This window comes from Paralichthys olivaceus, chromosome 18, assembly GCF_024713975.1.
Source record: "Paralichthys olivaceus isolate ysfri-2021 chromosome 18, ASM2471397v2, whole genome shotgun sequence".
Lineage (NCBI taxonomy): Eukaryota > Metazoa > Chordata > Actinopteri > Pleuronectiformes > Paralichthyidae > Paralichthys > Paralichthys olivaceus.
The window spans coordinates 8950964-8971085 of NC_091110.1; the positions used below are offsets into that span (position 1 = coordinate 8950964).

The 20122-nt window shown below is 42.0% G+C and overlaps 1 protein-coding gene across 3 annotated transcripts in view; it reads left to right on the top strand.

Annotated features, from left to right (window-relative positions):
• Positions 1–405: 405 nt before the first annotated feature.
• Positions 406–20122, top strand: part of LOC109625960 (potassium/sodium hyperpolarization-activated cyclic nucleotide-gated channel 1) — a 64854-nt gene continuing 45137 nt past the window's right edge. For 2 of the 3 annotated variants that reach the window (XM_020081584.2, XM_069513638.1), the window contains exons 1-2: positions 407–1094; positions 7618–8041. In XM_020081584.2, the coding sequence (XP_019937143.2) occupies positions 739–1094; positions 7618–8041 (780 nt within the window). In that variant the 5' untranslated portion in view covers positions 407–738. Of the gene's footprint in view, positions 1095–7617; positions 8042–20122 lie in introns of all 3 variants that reach the window. The other variant, XM_069513637.1, reaches the window with a different exon arrangement.

The following is a 20122-nucleotide window of genomic DNA, read 5'->3' on the forward strand; positions in this document are numbered from 1 at the left end:
TCCAGCTTGCAACCATATAGTGCATTCACACTCTACATGTTGGATCGTATCTGCAACACCTTGAGAAGGTGTGATATCCTCAAGATGTTCCAACTTCTCTCACATGACCAGCGGCACCATCTCTAAGATCACACCGACGTTAACAATCTGTTTCACCGTGTTGTCTTCTATTATCACTCCTCTGCAGGAAGCACAACCTGCCAGGAAGCTGCACATGCTGCATGATATGATTCAAAAAAGAAAACAGGTCTCATTAACTATATGTACCACTGAAATACATAAATACATTCACTCTGCTCCTACAGTGTTGGCCCTCACCTGCCATGTGTGAAAGTGATGACAGTGGAGAAGAGGGGGGAGGGGGGCTATCATGAGCCACATTATGTAAATAAGGTGCAGGAGCATGTGCCAGTTAAACCGCAGTGCCGTGCGAAGTGAGACTATACAGGCGGAGAGAGGCTTTGGACGCCAGAAGCCGGGGCCGTCGGTAGATGGCGGTAACCCAAGAAACCTGATCCAGCGGGCTCTCGGGCACTCTGTCTCAGTTTGCAGCACTGAGCGGTGAAGGCACAGAGGAGCCGAACACTTTTGAAGGACACTAAAAAACGGAGAGAAACAGGAGAGCTCGCGGCGCGTCCTCTCCAGTTTTTACGCGCAGCCCTCCCGAGCCGGAGCCGGAGACGTTCCGCCTGCCCTGCCTCGTCTCAAAGCAGAAACAACGGGAAAACTAAAGGCACCATGGAAGACAAATCCAATTCATTCTCCAGCAACAAGGAGGAGAAGGCGGATGGGAATAATGTTTTTCAGAGGCAAGACTCCATACAGAAGAACAACACGGGCAGCCAGAACATGAAGGACCACGGCAACTCCGTGGGCTTCAAGGGGGAGCGCGAAGAGGCCATGGTGGGCTTTGACGATCTGGAGGGGGCGTCCAGGCAACACGGTTTCATGCAGCGGCAATTTGGGGCCATGATGCAGCCCGGAGTCAATAAGTTCTCCCTGCGTATGTTCGGCAGTCAGAAAGCCGTGGAGAAAGAGCAGGAGAGGGTCCAAACGGCCGGATACTGGATCATTCATCCATATAGCGATTTTAGGTAAGGGCTAGAAAAAAAACTCCCCCCTTTCTCCTCCTCACCCCTTTTTATCCACCCCTCCCGTCACCCCTGGGGTCCATACACTCTCACACATACCGCTCTGTCATCGCCCCCTCCCTCCAAAGCCCCTTACGCATAATCTACCCCCTGTATTTAAGCAATCAGGCTTCCGCAGGCTGAGGGCTCCACTGTCAAAATGTACGTGTGCGTCCGCGTGTGTGCGTTCCATTGCGGCATTTTTATTATAATAAGAGAGGAATGTGTTGAGGCTACAAAGGTGTGCGAGTGAGATGTCCTTGGAAAAAGCCCGGTGAATGTCAGTGGTTTGGAGGAAAAAGACGCGCACACAAGCCCAGGCTTCACACGCGCACACGAGCAGACACAGAGTCAGCTCCGTCTCTTCATTGCGACATATTTGGCTCTCGTATATCGGGGCGACAGTACCTGGACACAACGTGACAATGCCACTGCACCATCACGGGTTGTAAACATCTCATAGGCGGCGGTAAAACCATGGGCCTGTGTGCAAAACAAAAGATGCTCAGAATGCGGTAAAAAAAACGTGCAGGGGAAGAATTTAAAGGGAAAATGGCCGTGTTTTGAATGCATTAGTTGAAACTGATCTTCGGATCTGTTTGACAGCACTGGTGCAAGCATGAGTGGTGGGTTGTTTTCATTTTGTGCAGCTGCCCTGCTGAGGAAATGTGGTGGAATGTGTTTGTTTGGAGCTGCAGAAAGCATCATGCCACACTTGCTTCCCTGGCATCCTCTTAATGCCACAGGGACATTATCACTGTTTCTTTCTTTCTTTTTCTATTTGGCATGTGTTTCCTTCAGCAGAATAAACCTACTGTGCACTGTCCCGCTGAGAGAAGCTCTGATAATCCACAGGAGAAAGAAGTGAAACCTGCTAGTCATTTGTGGCACAGTGACTGCGTTCAGATGGTAAACAAATGAGATCAGGTTCAGACAGGACTAGTTCTCCACAAGCTGCGTGTTTACAGTTCACCACTTAACCAATTAAGCATCAGTCTGTGCACCAGTGTCCCCTGGCACGGCTCAGCTCGGCTCAGCACGGCGGTGACAGTCACCCCCTCTAGTTCTCTGCTGTAGCAACGTGCCAGGGAACATAGCACAGAGCTGTCCGTGGTGCTGAACTTAGAGCAGGCCTTAAGCACTGAGTCTTCACCCTGCATCAGGAGCACACGTGCCCTAAAAGTTGAATTCACTCTTTCACCACCGCTTCATAACTGTAGCTCTGTGCAAAAAACGATCAGTAGATCACATCGATATGTTTTAATACCAAACAATGCTCAGCTCCAAACTTTCAACTGCTTCAGTGTTCACTTGCAATTCCCATATGACTACACACAAAGTACTGCTAATAGGGAGATCCTGAGCTCACCCACACAAAAAACACAGACATATGCACATGCCCATGTGCACACACAGATGTACTATGATGGTGGGCATGGATTAGTAGCACAACACAACAGTCAATGACCTTAGCAGTCTGAAAACAATTATGTAAGGAGATTTGACCCCCCCTTCTGAAAGATGGCCAAGGGTAGGGCCAGAACTCTTCACTGATAATGCCTACCTTTTTTCAGTTATTAATTATTGTTTCAATCAATTGGAGCTATGTTCAAATGTGCCAAAAACTAAATATGAAATATAAGCAGGGAAGGCAGATGAGGCAGTAAATTCCTACAAGGGGTATGAAGGGGTTAAAAAAAAATTGTTTCCATGTTGTTCAATAAGATCAAACTAAAATTCAGACACACATTCAGACAAAACAAGAACAGGGCAATCAGAAAAGGTAGGGGAGGTAGGGGAAAGAGAAGCTCCTCTTCCTCTAGTGAAGACACAACCCTCGTAAATACCCTGGTATATATCTATCAGAGTCTGCATCCTGACTCCAGAGTGGTACTGCGAGGTTGTGTCCTACTGCTTTGAGCTCTCTGTCATGCTGGTGCATAGATGATGGAGGTGCAAGGGTCCACTTTGCTTGGCAGCTCTCCTTCCACTGTAGCATAAACGTTAATCTGTTTCTCTGCTGTGGGGCTTGACTTAACAACGTAATTATTTTTGGGGCTTTTATGTGTGCATCACTAGCAATCTTTGCATAATTGAATAACCATGTGCTGCCTGTATTCATTGCTGTACTTTGCATGACCAGAAGATAAAAACTAAAAACTGTTTTGTCCTCTTACTGAAAAGTCTTACGCAAGTACTGTCCATGAATGACACCACTATCCACATGGGCTTTATATTGCTTTGTGGGAGTGTTTGAAACTTAATATCCAACATATTCTTCGTACACAGTGGCTGCTTAAAGATTAATGGCAAGTTAGTAATATTCATTATTCATAGATTTTTAGAGAGGCCTCATGCACGGTCTCATACACCTCTGTTTATGCTAAGCAGTGTCCTTTGTGGCAGTCGAAAAGACTCAGTGATGTTTTCTCTCCCACACACAGAATAGACGCATGGGTTTGTTTCAGCCATCACATCATAGGGGCAGTGCCATGTTGTTGTCGTTTTGCTTGACATTGAAATTTTTCTCTGGTGCTTGTTATTAACTGTGCCGGAAACGGAAAGGCAATTTATTCTCAGCAATCTCCCCAGAACCATTAATAAAGACAGTTTCTGCAATAGCTGCATAGATGTCCAAATGTAATATTGCTACTTAATTATTCCAATAAGAACTTCTTCTTAGTTCTAAGTTTTAAGGGTGAATTACAGCTAGTTTTAGCCTTTTAGCATTTGCAAGTAAATGTATTGGTCTCGATATCTACAGGGAAAGATGTTGCAGATGTTTCTTTACCATATGATCACATAAATTAGTCCTTGTCTGATATTTCTTTCCAACATGTGACATCTGCAGCACAGTTTATACCCATTACGTTGCAGATTGGACAGGTCAGGCTGTGCTGAGTAAGATCGTTTGGGGTTCCCTCCGTTGCTTTGCAGGAGTAGTTGGGCATTGATTATGTTGTATTGGGAGGAAACGTACGAGAACAAAACGGGCCGGCTTCATGTTCAGCAGGATTATTATGATAGAGATTCCTCTGCCTGGTTTATTAATCCACCACTGGGCTGCCACGTTATCAGATTGTCACTATATTATTATGGCTATAATGATAAAACAATACCTATTGAACAATTCAAGTAATAATGCTGAGATCTTTCTGAAAAAAGTACTATGAAAGGTTTACATTTTGTTGGGATCTGGATATGATCTGGATTTTGTGAATCAAAATAAGTATGTTTTGGGGGGATCTTTATTCAGATATTATGTGGTTGTAAATTTTCCTTTTCAAACATATTGGAATATTAGTTTTATGTCAACAGTTTGCAGAAAATGTCTGTGCACATTGTATGTTTATCTGATGCAATATGCTGATTGAGTGGCCAGTTATCTTTGGTGTAAATATGTGCTAAACCCACCAGAATGAATTATCTTCAAGGTTTTTTGTTGTATGGCATTAACCAGCACCTTCATTAGCTCAGTTCATTGAGCTGAGTTGTAAGAACGGAACTGTATTCCCTCTTGGTTGGGTCTTATCATTTGAAAGCTTTTTTTTTTACCTGTGATTGGGGTAACATCCGCTCATTTTTTCTCAGCTCTCACAGGGTGTATAAATCAGCCAGAGGACCCAGTGTTGTCTCTGCAGCGATACTGCAGCACCCAGTGTTTGGGAACAGTGATCTAGTGATTGCATCTCCCACTTTTATCAATCAGAGCTGACGCTTGTGCTTCTGAGCAGATACACAAATTGACGCTGAACCCAAGAAAGATTAAAAAAAAAAAAAAGAACGGCAGAATGCAAAGCTCTTGTCGATGTAATTTCATAGCTGGGGTGGGACCTGTGGTGCACGAGTGGAGGTGAGCGTGCTGCGAGAATCACCATGTGAATATGAGTGGAGTGCTTAAGGTGCGCTGCTGGAGCTGTCAAACCTGAAGGAGTAGTCACTGAATGCATTGCTGGTGCTGGAGATGCGTGTTACAGTTGGGTTCACTGCACTAGCTGACTGGTTTAACTGGGACTGGCTGCATGCTGAGAACAGGGGCACTGGAGCAAGAGGCTGATACAATGATGTGGCGAGAACTGGACACAGTGGCAGAGCTGGGAGGCAGTGGCATGATTTTGACCAGCAAGTAATTTAGAAATGCTTCACAATGAGAACGTCACACAAATATCTGATCTTCATGTTTTTGAAGTCTGATTTGAGTCAAACGTCTTCCGAGTTCTGCTGCTTTAATTCAAGACACAGAGAAACATAATGTTTTATTCATTAGATAAGTGGGTGTCTCAGAGGTTAAGGCCAGTATACCACCTACCTCAGCCTAGAGAGAAATAGAAATAACTTAGAGATGTGGGCACTCAGTGGGATCTCATTTTCAGCACAGGGCAATTGATTATGGTAATATGTGAGGAAAAGATCCACCATTTACATGATTTGAAACAGTAATTTAACAGATAAGGATGATGAATTCTGCAGTGGTATGAGGGTATGACTGATTTATCCTATTGCTCACTTGTGGTTTTGAATCACTGTACTAAATAATATAATAAAATATTCTTTGTGTTGTTACACTGTTTTAAAATAAATAAAATAGTACATTTTCACATTTCATTCTCTAAATGATTTACTTTGACTCTGAAAGGTCGTTTTCTTTATTCTAAGTTAGCTCTCTGTTTAACCACAGGCTAATGAAGCTATCTTTATATTATTTCATACAAATTAGCAGATCTCTAAAAGCATCTTAATAATCAGGGGTTCGTCTGTATCTGTGTTCTTGTTCCCCTCAGATATGAATTGTTGCGTCTTGTGAGGCGATTATATAAAATGGATTTTAGCAGATGTTTTGACTCACAGCCCCTTATTCAACTTTTAAATATAAATAATTAAAAGTATAAATTATCTTGCACGTACATACTGTCTATGCATTAGCCCAGCAGGTCAAACTAAAGGGTAACAATACACTGAAATGTTGCATGTTGCTAGCATGTGCACTTAGGAGGAATGAAGAGCATCCCTCAGTGCATCATGTTATCTGCTCAAGGTGTTAAGTCAAGGCTCTCCATATGAAGAGTCCACTCCACAGGCCTCAGTTCGATGCCTGCTGGTGTAAAAATACTGATTATGGATATCAAGAACCACCTCACAGACCTCTGTTTAGATGGAGCAGAGACGATTATCGGACACATGATCTGTGGATATTTATAAATCCAAGGCCTCTGCTTAATTTACTTCATAAACGATCCATTACTTGGTGGCCAGTCTGCCAGACAGACAGGCAGGCAGCCTGCCAACTAGCCAGTCCATTTCCACCTTCGACAACAGGCCACGACCGGACGACGAGGCAGAGCAGAGGCAGGCGGCAGCGATGGCGTCAGTGGAGAGGTTTTAGCATGAGATAGGATTCCTGAAAGCTTCTATTTTCATTCATGGTTGCTCTGCCTTTATGCCTGATGAATCACGTCTGGCTCTGCTCATCACCAAACAGAGGGCAAGGACATAAACACAGCCAGACAGGACTTTTGGTAACAACACAAGCAGATGAGGTTGTCAGAACTCCCCTTGACAGCTTGTCAGGACCTCAGAGACTCGGAACATCCACGCATAGCAGACCAGAAATTTGTTTCAGCAATATGTGATCTAATGTACAGAACATTTGCTATAGCAGGAAATAAGTCACACAATAATAACAAAATTGGGATTTCTTTTTGGGAATGTTAGTTGAGAGACGGTTGTGGGTTTCGGTAACTACTTTGGTTGAGGCAAAAATATGATCCAAATTAAAAAAAAAAAAAAAAAAAATTCATGTTCCCCAGATGATGCACCAGAGACGTTCAGATACCAATAATAGAATCAGAAATGCATCAGATGCTGCTGAAAATGCCGGCTCAAGCTAATCTATGCACAGGGAAGCCCCACAAGTTAATGAGTGTGCCATCTGCAAGACTTTAGTTTAGCGGGGATTCACTAGTGTTGCAATCAAATCAAATCAAATTTTATTTGTTTAGCCCAAATTCACAAAACACATTTTGCCACAGGACTGGTGTCCTCTCTGTACTCTGTGTCAGCCGATACAAAAAGACCAGGTATTGTGATCTGTACAAACGAAATGGTATAGAAACATCTCTACGAGTGACACCTAAGTATCAGGATACCCAGGTTCTTGTCTTGTGGCGTCATTAAATCAAAATCTCTCTTTATGTTTGACCAAACACCTGCTCTGTACTCATTGTTTTTTGATTCCCTGCCTGATACAAAACATTGATGAGAAAACTGGATAGCTTCATACTCTCAGGACGCTTTCTAAAGATGTGGTTGCAATTCATCCTGATAACTTGTTTTAAACTTGTAGAGTCTGACCTGTTTTAAGTTAATTACAATTGTTACCGGCTCATTCTTCTCCTGCTTTATGGACTATTTCTAATTAAATGTCTCCATGTTTTCGCACTTGCGTTACTGATTTGTGTGTGTCTTGTGTGTGCGTTGCTCCTCGCAGGTTCTACTGGGACTTGATAATGCTCATCATGATGATGGGGAATCTAATCATCATTCCTGTGGGAATAACCTTCTTCTCAGAGCAGACCACCACCACCTGGCTGGTGTTCAACGTGGCCTCGGACACAATCTTCCTCGTGGACCTGGTCATGAACTTCAGGACGGGGATCGTCAACGAGGAGAGCTCCGAGATCATTCTCGACCCCAAGATCATCAAGATGAATTACCTGAAGAGCTGGTTCGTTGTGGACTTCCTCTCCTCCATTCCAGTGGATTATATCTTTTTAATAGTTGAGAAAGGTTTTGACTCGGAGGTTTATAAAACGGCCCGCGCCCTGCGAATCGTCCGCTTCACCAAGATCCTCAGCCTCCTGCGTCTGTTAAGACTGTCCCGACTCATCAGATACATACATCAATGGGAGGAGGTGCGTATATATACTTTATTATTTCATGAACAGAATAGAAAAAAGAAAAAATAGAAAAAGAAATTGACGTAAAAGCGGCGAGGCAGTGACTCAGAGTTCTCGTGCACTGTATACGCCTGTGATGTATTTGTGCAGCGGGGTGTGTCTTACCGTGGCTGGGTGCTTTCCCCAGCAGCACGGCAACAACCTTGAAAGGTTAATGCACAGATATAATTGTGCATGTATAAAACTAATGGGTGCTGTCAATCACCACCGGTCAGAAGGCTTATCTGTGGATAACAAGTGGTTTTGCCAGTTTCAGCTCATTGATGGATGAAATTAATTCAAAAGGAGAATAAGCAATTGGCTCCACTTCTGTGTTAGTTAAAACTATATAGTGGATATACATGGATTCAGTGTATAATATGCTGTAGTTTAAAATGTTATAAAGTGGTTTATATCCGAGGTTAAAGGAACTTCTGTCTGGATGTTTTGCTGGTGTCGTTGTTACGTGACTCTGGTGGATATCCTGTGAACACCCACAAGGTTAAACAAACACCGGACATAACCCAGAGCAAGACATTATTACCCTTCATCGAGTCACTGCGCTGCCTGACTCAGACTATTTAACCAAGCTCTAGTGTCCTCCTCCTCCTCCTCCTCCTCCTCCCGGTAACGATTTCATTACACTGACTGATCTAAAGATTGCGCTCCCCCACATCACGACCCAACCATTTCCAGCAGCTGCAGCATTGACACTGTGGCCGAAGCACCGATGTTATACATTTGCTCTGTTAAAATGAGAATAGGCGACCATAACACTGTCAACTGTAATGAGCCGGTCTCATGCTCGTCCTGAATGTCCTTGCCCTTCCTGCTCCCCGTCCACCTCCCACCCTCATTGTTATTGCTGCCGCTGTTATCCACGCTGCGTGTTGTTGTTGTAAGGGCTCAACCTGAGTGCACATACTGCATGGTTCACTAAGACATCTGTGATAATGGTGACCCAGAAATGGATAATTCACTGTGTAAAGATGTGTTCGGTTACCTAAAAGGTTGAATGAGTGAATATTTACAGAGCAGGAAACGATCACCCTTGGTTTTCAGTAGGAATGACCATCAGACTTTACAGATATAATATGTTACTGTGCTTCATTAAATAGTCTAAAAACGACCAGACCCACCTTTAAGGATGGAGCTTTGGGTTGAACATTATGGGGGTTGAGGTCACTGCCTATTTCCTTTGGTTTTGATGTATTTTTAGTGGAATTTTAGCCGAGTCTCAAAGATTGAAACATCAATTCTGAATAACCCCCAACTCCCACCTAAAAATGATAAACAGTTTTTCTAAGATCGCAAATTAAATTGAATCGAGAAAACCTCACATTTTATAGTGTGTTATTTTTACGAGTCACATTATGTAGATTTTCATGGACAATGGCGGTGAAGACAACAGTTCCCATGATCCCACCCTGCTTCACGACATCGTCAAACTAGGTCTTGTGTTATTGTCTTGACTAAGAGACCTCTAGTGGCCAAAGTAAAATATTGCTTATAGCACTGTATATGTTTAGTTTTCATTCCTCCTGTATATGACAAGAATGAAAAACAAAAACATTTTTCGGCAAAGTGTTCTCAAATATGGGTTTAGGATCGACAGACACAGAAAACACTCACCAACTGCAAACCATATTCTGAAAGTGGGCATCATATGGATTTCAGCCGCTCCGTGTTATCACCCTGGCATGCACGCTATGTGGGAAGTTTGGTCATGAAATTCAGATAAGGCAGCAGCACATTATGCTGCAGTATAGTTTGCAGGGCAGTGTGCAGTGGGAGGATGAGACGGTATGGACCGGGGTTAGCAACACAAATAGATGGTGCCGCAAGGTTAATGAAAATCTGCAGTGAACATGCAGGGAGGCAGTGCAGTATAGAGGGATGTGTCATAATGCCTGGATCCAACAGTCGAGCTCAGCCCTGCACCCTCAGTTCATCTCTCTCACGCTCACTCATTCCTCTTTGTCTCCATCCGTCTTTCTGCTCATCAAATTCTTCCTCTTTACTTCCCCCCCTCTCTTCCCCTCACATGTTTTTTCACGACCTCTTACTCACGAAATGTCATCCTCCTTTAGCACTCATTGTCTCAAGACGTTATCGCTTCTAACCTTAAAAATACAGATAATGTATAGAAATCGAGTATAGGTCGGCGCAACAACATTAAATGGACACGCCAAATAGTAAACGGCGACTCAGACACATCCACGGGAGACGTGAGAGGAAAGACAAGGCACTCAGTGGAAAAATTCCAAGCTGTCGTAACGTGTTAGGTGCAGGGTGCAGGATCAGAGCTTTAATGGAAGGACAAATGCAGTCTTCTGTGATCATAATGGATTTCAAGCAGTGAACCATCATTATATCAGCCTTAGGATGGACTCATCTTAGTTAATCAGTCAATTTTCTACAGTAAGTCATCTTCCAGCCTGTGTGTCCGTCATTTCCTTCAGCTGTTGTGATCTCTCTGCCCCACTTTTTCATTTTGTTGCCATTTCCTCTCTCCATCTGTGAAGTGTGCAGGCGGTACGGTCGGAGCCAGGCTGCAGTCAGACAGGTTTTTATCAATAGTATTGGGAAGATTCATAGGTTTCATTAACCTAAATGAGCAATAACCAGACAGAGATTGATGTTTGTTGAGAAAATGACCTGAAAGTTGGTCTCAATCTTCTTAATAAATATCTATGAGCTCTTGTGCTGAACCAGAAACCTCTTATAGGCATTACTGCTGGGAAGTGGCTGCTGGGTATTATAGTCAGGAACTGATGCATCTCATGTATTTATTAACTGTTTACCCTTTTATCGACATGATGCACAGAAATAGATATTCAAATGGTTGGAGTATGTGTTTAAGTAGGACAAATTCAAACAAACTTCCTTTTGGGCCAATTTGACAGTGCTACTAGATGCTACTATTTCTGTCTATGTGCACGATTCTCTGTATGTTTTCTCAATTATTCATTCCTTCGATTGCTCACACATGATTCTTGTGCTGTGCTTAGGGAAAGCGCTGTATACAGTGTGATGGTCTCCAGCCAAATGAAGGCAGGTTCACAAAGACATTCATTATTCAAATAAAATCTGTTTCTAGTGAATTTCAATATGGTTTTATAAGAGGACTGTTGGGCCTTGGGGAAGTTCTACACTCTACCGAGTTAGCAATTGGTCAAATGTAACGTGAACTCTGCCACATAAGGCATATATCACACAATTCTGCAGCATTTTAGCATCTTTCAGCTGAACGTTTTGGTTTCACATCCGCAAATCATATATAAAACTAGTATATCAGATGTTAATAATGTCCTTGAAGCAACATTTTCCACCCAGAGAGGTAAAGAAAATCCCTTACTCATAGTTTCCTATCACTAATGGTGACCTCCTGGGAATCATTAAAGACTGAATATTTAACAATTCAGTGAAATAATGAGAATAGTCATCAAGGGCAGTTTTTGCCCTTTCATTTTTAATTTCACAGGCATTTTTTTGGATCTTCCAAGGACATTTTCGCCCTCTACTCCTCTTTATTAATAATTCTACATCCCTTATGTTTCTCTTATTATTTCATACCCTCTCAGATAAAGAGCTAATTATCCTAATGACCTTACAGTCACGACAGACTGTTGTACTATGGCTGTTACCTTTGGATATCCACTAATGCAGCAGAGATCTTTGGGAGTTTTTTCCCTTCCAGAAACCACATCATCCAGTGCTGATTTTAATAATGAATGCAAACAGTAGACTGAGAGGGTATAACATTTTTAAACTGCTGCGGAGAATCCCCACAGCTCCCAGTGCCACATCTGGCTCATCACAGCAACCAGGCCTCCCGCCAGACCCCGACTCCAGCACAGGGGCTCAGGTTGAGCTTGTGGCAGGAGACCGGTCCCCAGGGGTGGCCTCGTACTTTCCAGAGCCTCGGGCAGAATCCTTCTGCTACTCCACGCATCAGTTACAAATCAGCAAACATAATCATTATAGCACCTTGTTTACCAACATACTGAATTACTCAACTTCTGTGAATAATGGCATACAGGATACAATCAGGAACAAAACTAAATCAACAAACAAAATCCACAAAAATTTCACCTTCAGGCTAAAGTTTGACTTACAAAACTACTGTTCTATCGTTTTTATAAGGCACAGTAAGCATTTAAAATTTATAACTGTCTCCAATTTAACTTGGCTCCTCCACCATTTGTTCTATTTTTACAGTCACTCTTTTACAGTGTTCTCTGCAGAAAAGTCATCAGTGATTGCCTTGTAAGACATCTGCTGGGACCTAATTATTGTTTCCCTCTGTGATGCTGCAGTGGAAATGTTAATGAATACATTACTATAACATTTTGACAGCTAGTTTAGTAAACTGCATAAAATCAGAGACCTAGCGTTATCCTAAGCTTTGATAGCTAAGGTCAATAATTGATATGTGACAATTTTCTTTTTAATAAACAGTACTTCTATTGATCAATTACATCTCTGGCAATGTGACACAGGTGTGTGTGAGTGTGCGTGCGTGTGCGTGCGTGTGCGTGCGTGTGCGTGCGTGTGCGTGCGTTCGTGCTCAGGTTATTGTTCGGGTTAGTCATGGCTGTGGTTAAGGTAAGGGATAAGGCTTTGGTTAGGCTGTCCACAAAGAATGGAACTTAATGCCAAGTCCTAATGAAAGCTGCACAAAAACCAGTGTGTGTATAATATGGAGACACTTTTCCTTTAATTCAGGGCTTTTTTTTCTCTTTACTGAAGAAGATATTGTTGTGTTTATTGTATTTTTTGTATTTCCCTGATTCCCGCCTCCTACAGTTAGTACTAACACGTTGAAGAAGCAGGACATGATCTCACCAGTTTCACCTGCTGATTACTCACCTGCACTGCTGTGACCTGGTTTTATTGTTATTTATATGTATTCTTATGAAATAGTGCTGAATCATCGCATTGACAGAAGCTACAGTATAGATGCTGGCAGATGTTTTCTCTTTTTTCAATGTCCTTGTTTTTAAATTTCTGGAGGAATGAAACTTTCATCATCATCACCTCCTGCATGTGTTTGTTCTTTATGGTGGGTGGGTTGTTTGTTTATCACGTTTATTTGATCCCTGGCACGCAATAAAAGCTTTATTTTTATCTTATAGGAAAATATACTGAATGTGCGTGTTGCACTTAGCAGCTACGGCAGCCCCAACGTGTAACTCCACTTTGTCTGTATCAACCGTCCTGTAAAAGTGAAACCTGTCTCTGTGAACATCTGATCAGATGGTTTCTTTTCAATCACCAATAATATATAATGTTTCTGTTGCACAAACCCTAACCCTCTGAATACACAGGTACTGCTTATGGTGGATATGTGTTTTTCACAGGGCTATATTTAGGAGGCAGTGTCTGCTGCAGCTGACTGCAGAGCATGATGCAAGTGATCTGTTTAATTAGAGTGTCTGCAGGGATCTGTCGTCCCAGCGAAGGTGCACAGTTGATTCACAGCTCAGTCGGTAAATTGATCTGAAAGGGGGGAAAATGTGAGCTGACTGACCTGGGTATCTAGTTCACTGCGTGGGAACAGTAGAGGAGATTTAGCCAGTGTAATGTAGTTACACTGGCTAAATGTGGTCTCCACTGAAGTAACACATATATTATTGTGCACAGCAGACATTTCTGTCTAAAGCTTCTATATCAATAAAAACAGACTTTTCAAGTCAAGGTATCAGACAGAGAAGGTTGAAAATACAGCTGCTTCTCTAGATTATTTTGTGTTTTAATCAATTCTTTGAGAATTAATTTCACTTTAAAAATTATTTAGGTGATTTCTTGTCCAATCAAGATGACAAAACCTTAAATTGCTTACCAATCATGAAAAGCCCCAAAAAACGGATAGGTTCACATTTGAGAAACTGGAAAATACTTTTACTGAATGAATAATTAATTCTGTCAGCCAAGCAATAAATCAGCGAATCGTTACATAGAAAATGTCAAAAGGCACATGTAAGGTGCACAGAGGTGATGATCAAGACACAGTTTACTGTAGTTTTCCTCCTCAGCAGCAGATGATCTGTCTCAGAGTAGGCCTTACAGTGTTTGGTGGCTTGAGGCCCCGACAGTCTCCTGCTGCAGAGGTCACAAGTGCATAATCTCTCCTTCACTCAGAGACACACATATATACACACACACACACACACACAGAAGGTGTGCTGAATCATGTACTGCTGAATCATACGTGAAGTTGAAAGAGAGACGGGAAGACTGACAGAAAGAGAAAAACCCAGAGGAGGAAGTGTGTGAAGAGAAATGTGCCTTTTATCGTTGTGTGTTTATCCTCATCATAGACCAGCAACTGTTCCATGTCCCTCTGATTGATTTTCTATTCCGTCGACCCGGGTTTTTTCTGTAATTACACCTTGTAGAAATACAGCACAAAGGTTTTTAAATGTGCTCCGATAATGTTTTTTCTATCTTTACATTTTAGGACACGCAATCCACCTCTATTCTTTTAAAACTGCACATACATGCAATCTATCACAGTGACTGTCGAGCTAAACAAAGACCAGCTGAATCTATACAGAATGTATACAATCCATTTATCACACAGAACAGCCAATGACATTTATAGGAGGATAATTAAAAGGAGCCTGCCCTCATTACCATGTTCTCTCAAATGCCATTTGGTTGTAGGACACACACACATGCACACACATATACACTTGCACACATGCACATGCACACACACAGCAGTGAGGAGCAGGGATGTGAATGGCTGCAGGACTCTCCTCTGTAAAAGAGTGGTGTCGCAGCAGAGCCTATGGCTGATGACTGTATACAACTGTTTCCTGTTATTGGACGTGATTTGATGTGAGCTGATGTGATGTGTGAGGCTGACGACTGTTGGTTGAGGGACTGTGTCATAGATGTGTGTGTGTATATCTGGATAGTTTATACCCTGTAGCTTAGAGGTGGCATATGGTAGCTTCCTGGGACAACAGATCTTTTTTATTCCTGTATTCACAGGCAGATACTTTTAAGCGAAACATAGATATAAATATATCATAGGATCATTTCAGTTTACATATTACAGATTCAACGTGCTTGAGAGGAAAAACTCTGACCACTGATACATTCAAAGAAGTTTGGAGCAGGTGTGAGTTTGCCCAGATTCTATATGGCTGCTGCAGGAGGCACACGTAGCCATGGATGCACAGCTGGTCGTGTCCCAACAAGAACCTGGCACACTGGCTGCTGTAGTGCACAGACGAGTCTGATATCACAGAAAGGTTTGCTGAGGACACAGAGGAGCTACTTTGTTCTGCGCCTGGAGACGCACATGTCATTTATCAAACAGTGGCAGCAGCCTGGAAGTGCCGTTTTAATCTAAAGTTGTTGCTTGTGTGTTTACGTTTCTTTTCGCTGCACGGCAGAAGGAGATACGAGTCTGGTTGACTGAGTTTTGGGGAAATGGCATCCAGATAAATGTGGGAATGTACACATCTAAAGAGAAACCTGGCATCATATCAGTCCCACCAAGACTCTACATGCACATATATATTCTCTTTTTATTAGTGCTCAAATGTTTGCTATATACTGTATATACAGGTGTAGTCAAATTATGAACTCTAATAATTAACTATATCATTTTTTATTCTATAGGACATATTTCACTACATAAATGCAATTCTGCTGTTGACTGAGTATTGTGCTGAATTTAATTCAATTAAATGCTACTAATTTAAAGGGTGCAGTGGGTATTTGGTGGCTGTGGCTGAGGGTTAGAGCGGTTGTCCTCGTACCAGTCTTCCCCATCAGGACACATCCGAAGTGTCCTTGAGCAAGATACTGAATCCAGAATTGCCCCTCATAGACAAATAAGTGCTGCTAATAGATGCACTTCATGAATGTGTGTGTGAATGAATGAATCTATCGCCATTTTTCTGAAGTAAATAGAGATGCCTACTGCCACTAGCATTTCAACGGTGTAATTGCAATTATAAATCCTTGGCCCAGAAGCATGAATCAGCCTTTACGGTGTCCAAACAAATGTAGCTCCATCTTAATTTGATATCAGTAAAATGATCAGTCATTTGTCACTTAAGCATGTGCAGAAGCAAATTTGCTGTCCAGTCCTACTAAGCACTTGGCTACGGAGCAGTGAATTCACTCGTCCCTCCTCTTCTCCTGCATTTTTCATCAGTGCTCAGGCTCCAGAGTGATGTTTGTGCATGCTTTGTTGCATTTGGTTCAGCCAATCTTGAAACATTTATTTACAGAGAGAAATACGAAATTTTGTATTTTCATGTTACCATAGTTGCAGTTGAATAATTTTGGTGGTCATCAAAATTCTTATATTTGGGAACCCCACCCATGTTACAATGCTGCATAGCATGGCCAGGGGAAGCCATGACAACTGCTTTGTCATGTGTCTTTAAGTTCAACTATCTGACTCTCACACCTTTTTATAAAATGTGCATTGCAAGCCATAATTTCTGTTCAGGTTTATTTGAAGTTTCAGACCTGCCCTCATTAAATACATTAAGGTTTTTAATGTGTACAGTTGATATTATCTTTGCTAAGAAAAAGCATCCACACATTTTTGGCAGCACATATCTTTCTTTTGAAGCAGCTTCTACACCAGCTCTGTCACTTTCCTCCCTTTTTGTCATTTTTCCCTTTTTTTTGTCCTCACAGACACACACACACACACACACACACAGACACACACACACACACACACACACAGACACACACACACACACACACACACAGAAGCCTAATGGACTCCTCCAGTCCAATTTTGTCAAGCAGACAAAAATGAGGGGCAGTGCTCTTTTTTCCCCGCTCTCATGCTGTCAGTGCTCATGTCTTCTCTGTTTTAAGACAAGGCTCCGACCATGAACATAATGTGCCTTGAATCCTTGTTCTTGCTCAGCTCACAGAGGGAAGCTCACTCTTGGCCCATGGCGTGGAAAATCCCAGACTCCGACGCCTGCAAGAGAGAAAGACGAGTTCCTCTCGTCGTCCCCATTTTTTCCCTTGCCAATTTACTGAGCACTCCTTCTGCTGCTAGTTGGTCTTGTTAACTGCAGTGGGGAGTGTTAATTGCTGAACCATATGGTTTAGAATACAGAGTTAATCGTAGGAGCTGTGGAGAGAGAAGCAGTGCTGCACGGTGTGACGTAAACCAGAAAAGTAAAGCAATTCTCTGTCGTCAAAAAAAGGACAATACCTCATTTTGATAGATTGTGTAGATGCTAATAGGCGTAGTGGTTGTGCAAACTGTACAAGAGTATTTATATATGTTATTTTGCTTCAGTAGTCGACAGTTGGGTAAAGCCAACGGACACAATAAATCCTGCCTGTAAAAGCTGCGTACCCACAGAAACGCCAGCAAGTGACGGGTTATCAGATGTGATAAATAACATAGTAGCAATAAGCCCTACATTACAATTTGATTTCTGCTTTTCAAGCTGCTAAATATCAAATAGAAAAAAAGCACCAATTATATACTCAATCAACACTGTTAGTAGTAATAATGCATGTACATTTTATTATTTCTACTTACATGGTCAAAGATACCTCATAGTCTAGAAGACATCTGATTAGTGTATACTATGTAATTTGATCACACTATGACCTTAATCTCATTATTAAATTTAATTATTAATGTTGTAGATGTACTAAATTGTAGTTAAGTGTTTTGATAGTTTTTTCATACTCTAGCTGAGGGTGAAGGGCAGATGATTTTGCACCTTAAACCTATAAGACAAATTCCGATTTATGTGTGTATTTGTATATATACAAACATATCTTTTTGAAGCTAGTTTACTTGCATTTTAAAAACCTGCTCATACCTGCTAATTTTGGATTAGAAGACATATAATAATAAATATTGTTTGTCTCTAAGCTGATGCACTTTGGCAGAATTATGTATGAATGTAATTTAAAAAGTTGCTAGAGTATCATGCTCGTCCTTCTTGGATTTCATGTTCATCCACACTCTCCATGCGTCATTCTGTTATTGTGAGCAGATGTATGACATTTTAAATGCTGTATACTCGTCCACTGGGAGTATACCTCTATTTATCTGGCCCTCCCTCTCTCTTCTCATCCCTCACTGTCAACATCAGTCTGCCTCTCACTCTGCATTTGACATAAGATATATAAACAGACATGTCTGCACAATGAGACAGAAAAGCAGTGACACTGGGAGGCAGCGACTGGGGGGGGAGAGGAGGAAGAGTTTGTCAAAAAAGGAGGACAAATCTTACACACTAAAAAACAGTAGTTTTAATCATCCATATTTCTTTTGAAGGATGAAATGAACCAGGTTTCATGCTATACAACATTAGTGAATTAGAGTAGTGAGCAACACACACACAGTGCCCTGCAACCACTGCCATCTTCTGTTATTGAGCATGTGCTGAAGCAGCCCCACAGCAGTCAAACCAAATCAACATCTGCTACTTCTCCCAACATCTGCTGGTTATATTTAGCATAATTTTGTTTTTAGGATCATGTCATGTTTTGATATTCCGCACCAACATTTTTATTTCCTCTCTCGATTTGAACGAACCCCCTCCAGAGTTCTGAGTAAAGAAACAGTGAGTGAGCGCAGCTTTGATCTCCTGTCCATCCCCATGGGATACCCCCACCCACCACCCCCCACCCGTGAACACAAGTCTCCCTCTGCATGGTGTGCACGATACAGTAAGCAGACAGATGACAGATATAGTCTTGGGAGAGGGCCGAAGTGATAAGAGCGGAGATTAGGCTAATCTCGGTTATTTTTGCCTGCTGGGATGTTGTTGGTGGTTGCTGTGTGTGTGTGTGTGTGTGTGTGTGTGTGTGTGTGTGTGTGTGTGTGTGTGTGTGTGTGTGTGTGTGTGTGTGTGTGTGTGTGTGTGACTTCAGGGTATGCTGGGGGGTATGTGGGGAAACGGATGCAGTGGTGCTCCCTGGTTGTTAGCTGGGGAAAGCTCTTATAATCTCTGCTCCACTGTCCATACTAGTAACAGTTCTCCTCACCACTGAAAAATCTGCTGAAAATTGCAAAAGAACAGTAGAAAATTGCAAAAAAATACCAATTCTGAAAAGTCTAAGGTGATATGTCAATGTCCTCAATTACCTCAATTAAATTGTCTTTGATTTCAGACGATGTAAGACAAACTTTTTATTGTTTTGTTTAAATCCCGTGCTCTCACTGTTCATGACCAGTGTCTTCACAAGCCAGGGAGTCGTACACGGCTGAGGCCGAGACAACAGCCAGAGTCATGGAAAAGTTTCAGTCGTCAGTCAGTGCACGTTCATGTGTTTTGGGGCGTAGCTTTGCTGAGAGGGCCAATGGGAGGGGGTGGGATGTATCGTTTTCATGGATTACCAATCCCATCTTTAAAATCTAAAACCCAACAACATTAAATCGCTTTAATTCAAGTTAAGGAAAAATGGAGCAACCTCACATTTAGATGCTTTCATCATTACAGCTTTGGCAATTTGTTTGAACCACAACTTGAATGATAATTCCCATTTTTAAAATAGTTCCTGATTAATTTTCTGTCCATTTACCAATTAATCCTCATAGCTCTACATACATACGTGACTGATGCAGGAGGCACATAATGATCCATTGGTTATTTAGAGGAGGGTGCGACCAAATTTATGTAAGACATCCTGTAATTACGCCTCGTGCCAATTAATTAATTAGTGACTAGTGATGCATTTGGTGTTCGTCTACTTTCACTTCCCAAAAGTTAATGTAGTGGTGGATTGATGTAGTGACGCACCCATCATCCATCCATCTGTCATGACGACAGCCGGGCAGCAGCAGCTTATTATGTCTCGTATCGGGGCATCATTTTAGAAAATAAACTATGACTACTTTATAGATGCGCATTATTATGGTGTGATGACACTGAAGATTAGATTGATGATGCAACAGCAAACACAGTGGGAGGTATGTGAGACTAGATAATGTGCTGTAGCTCCACTGTGGATCATATGACTGTGCTGTGTATTTACTGTTGAGCTGCTGTATTAACTGCGTATAGCATCACCTGTTTCCCTCTTCAAGATAAA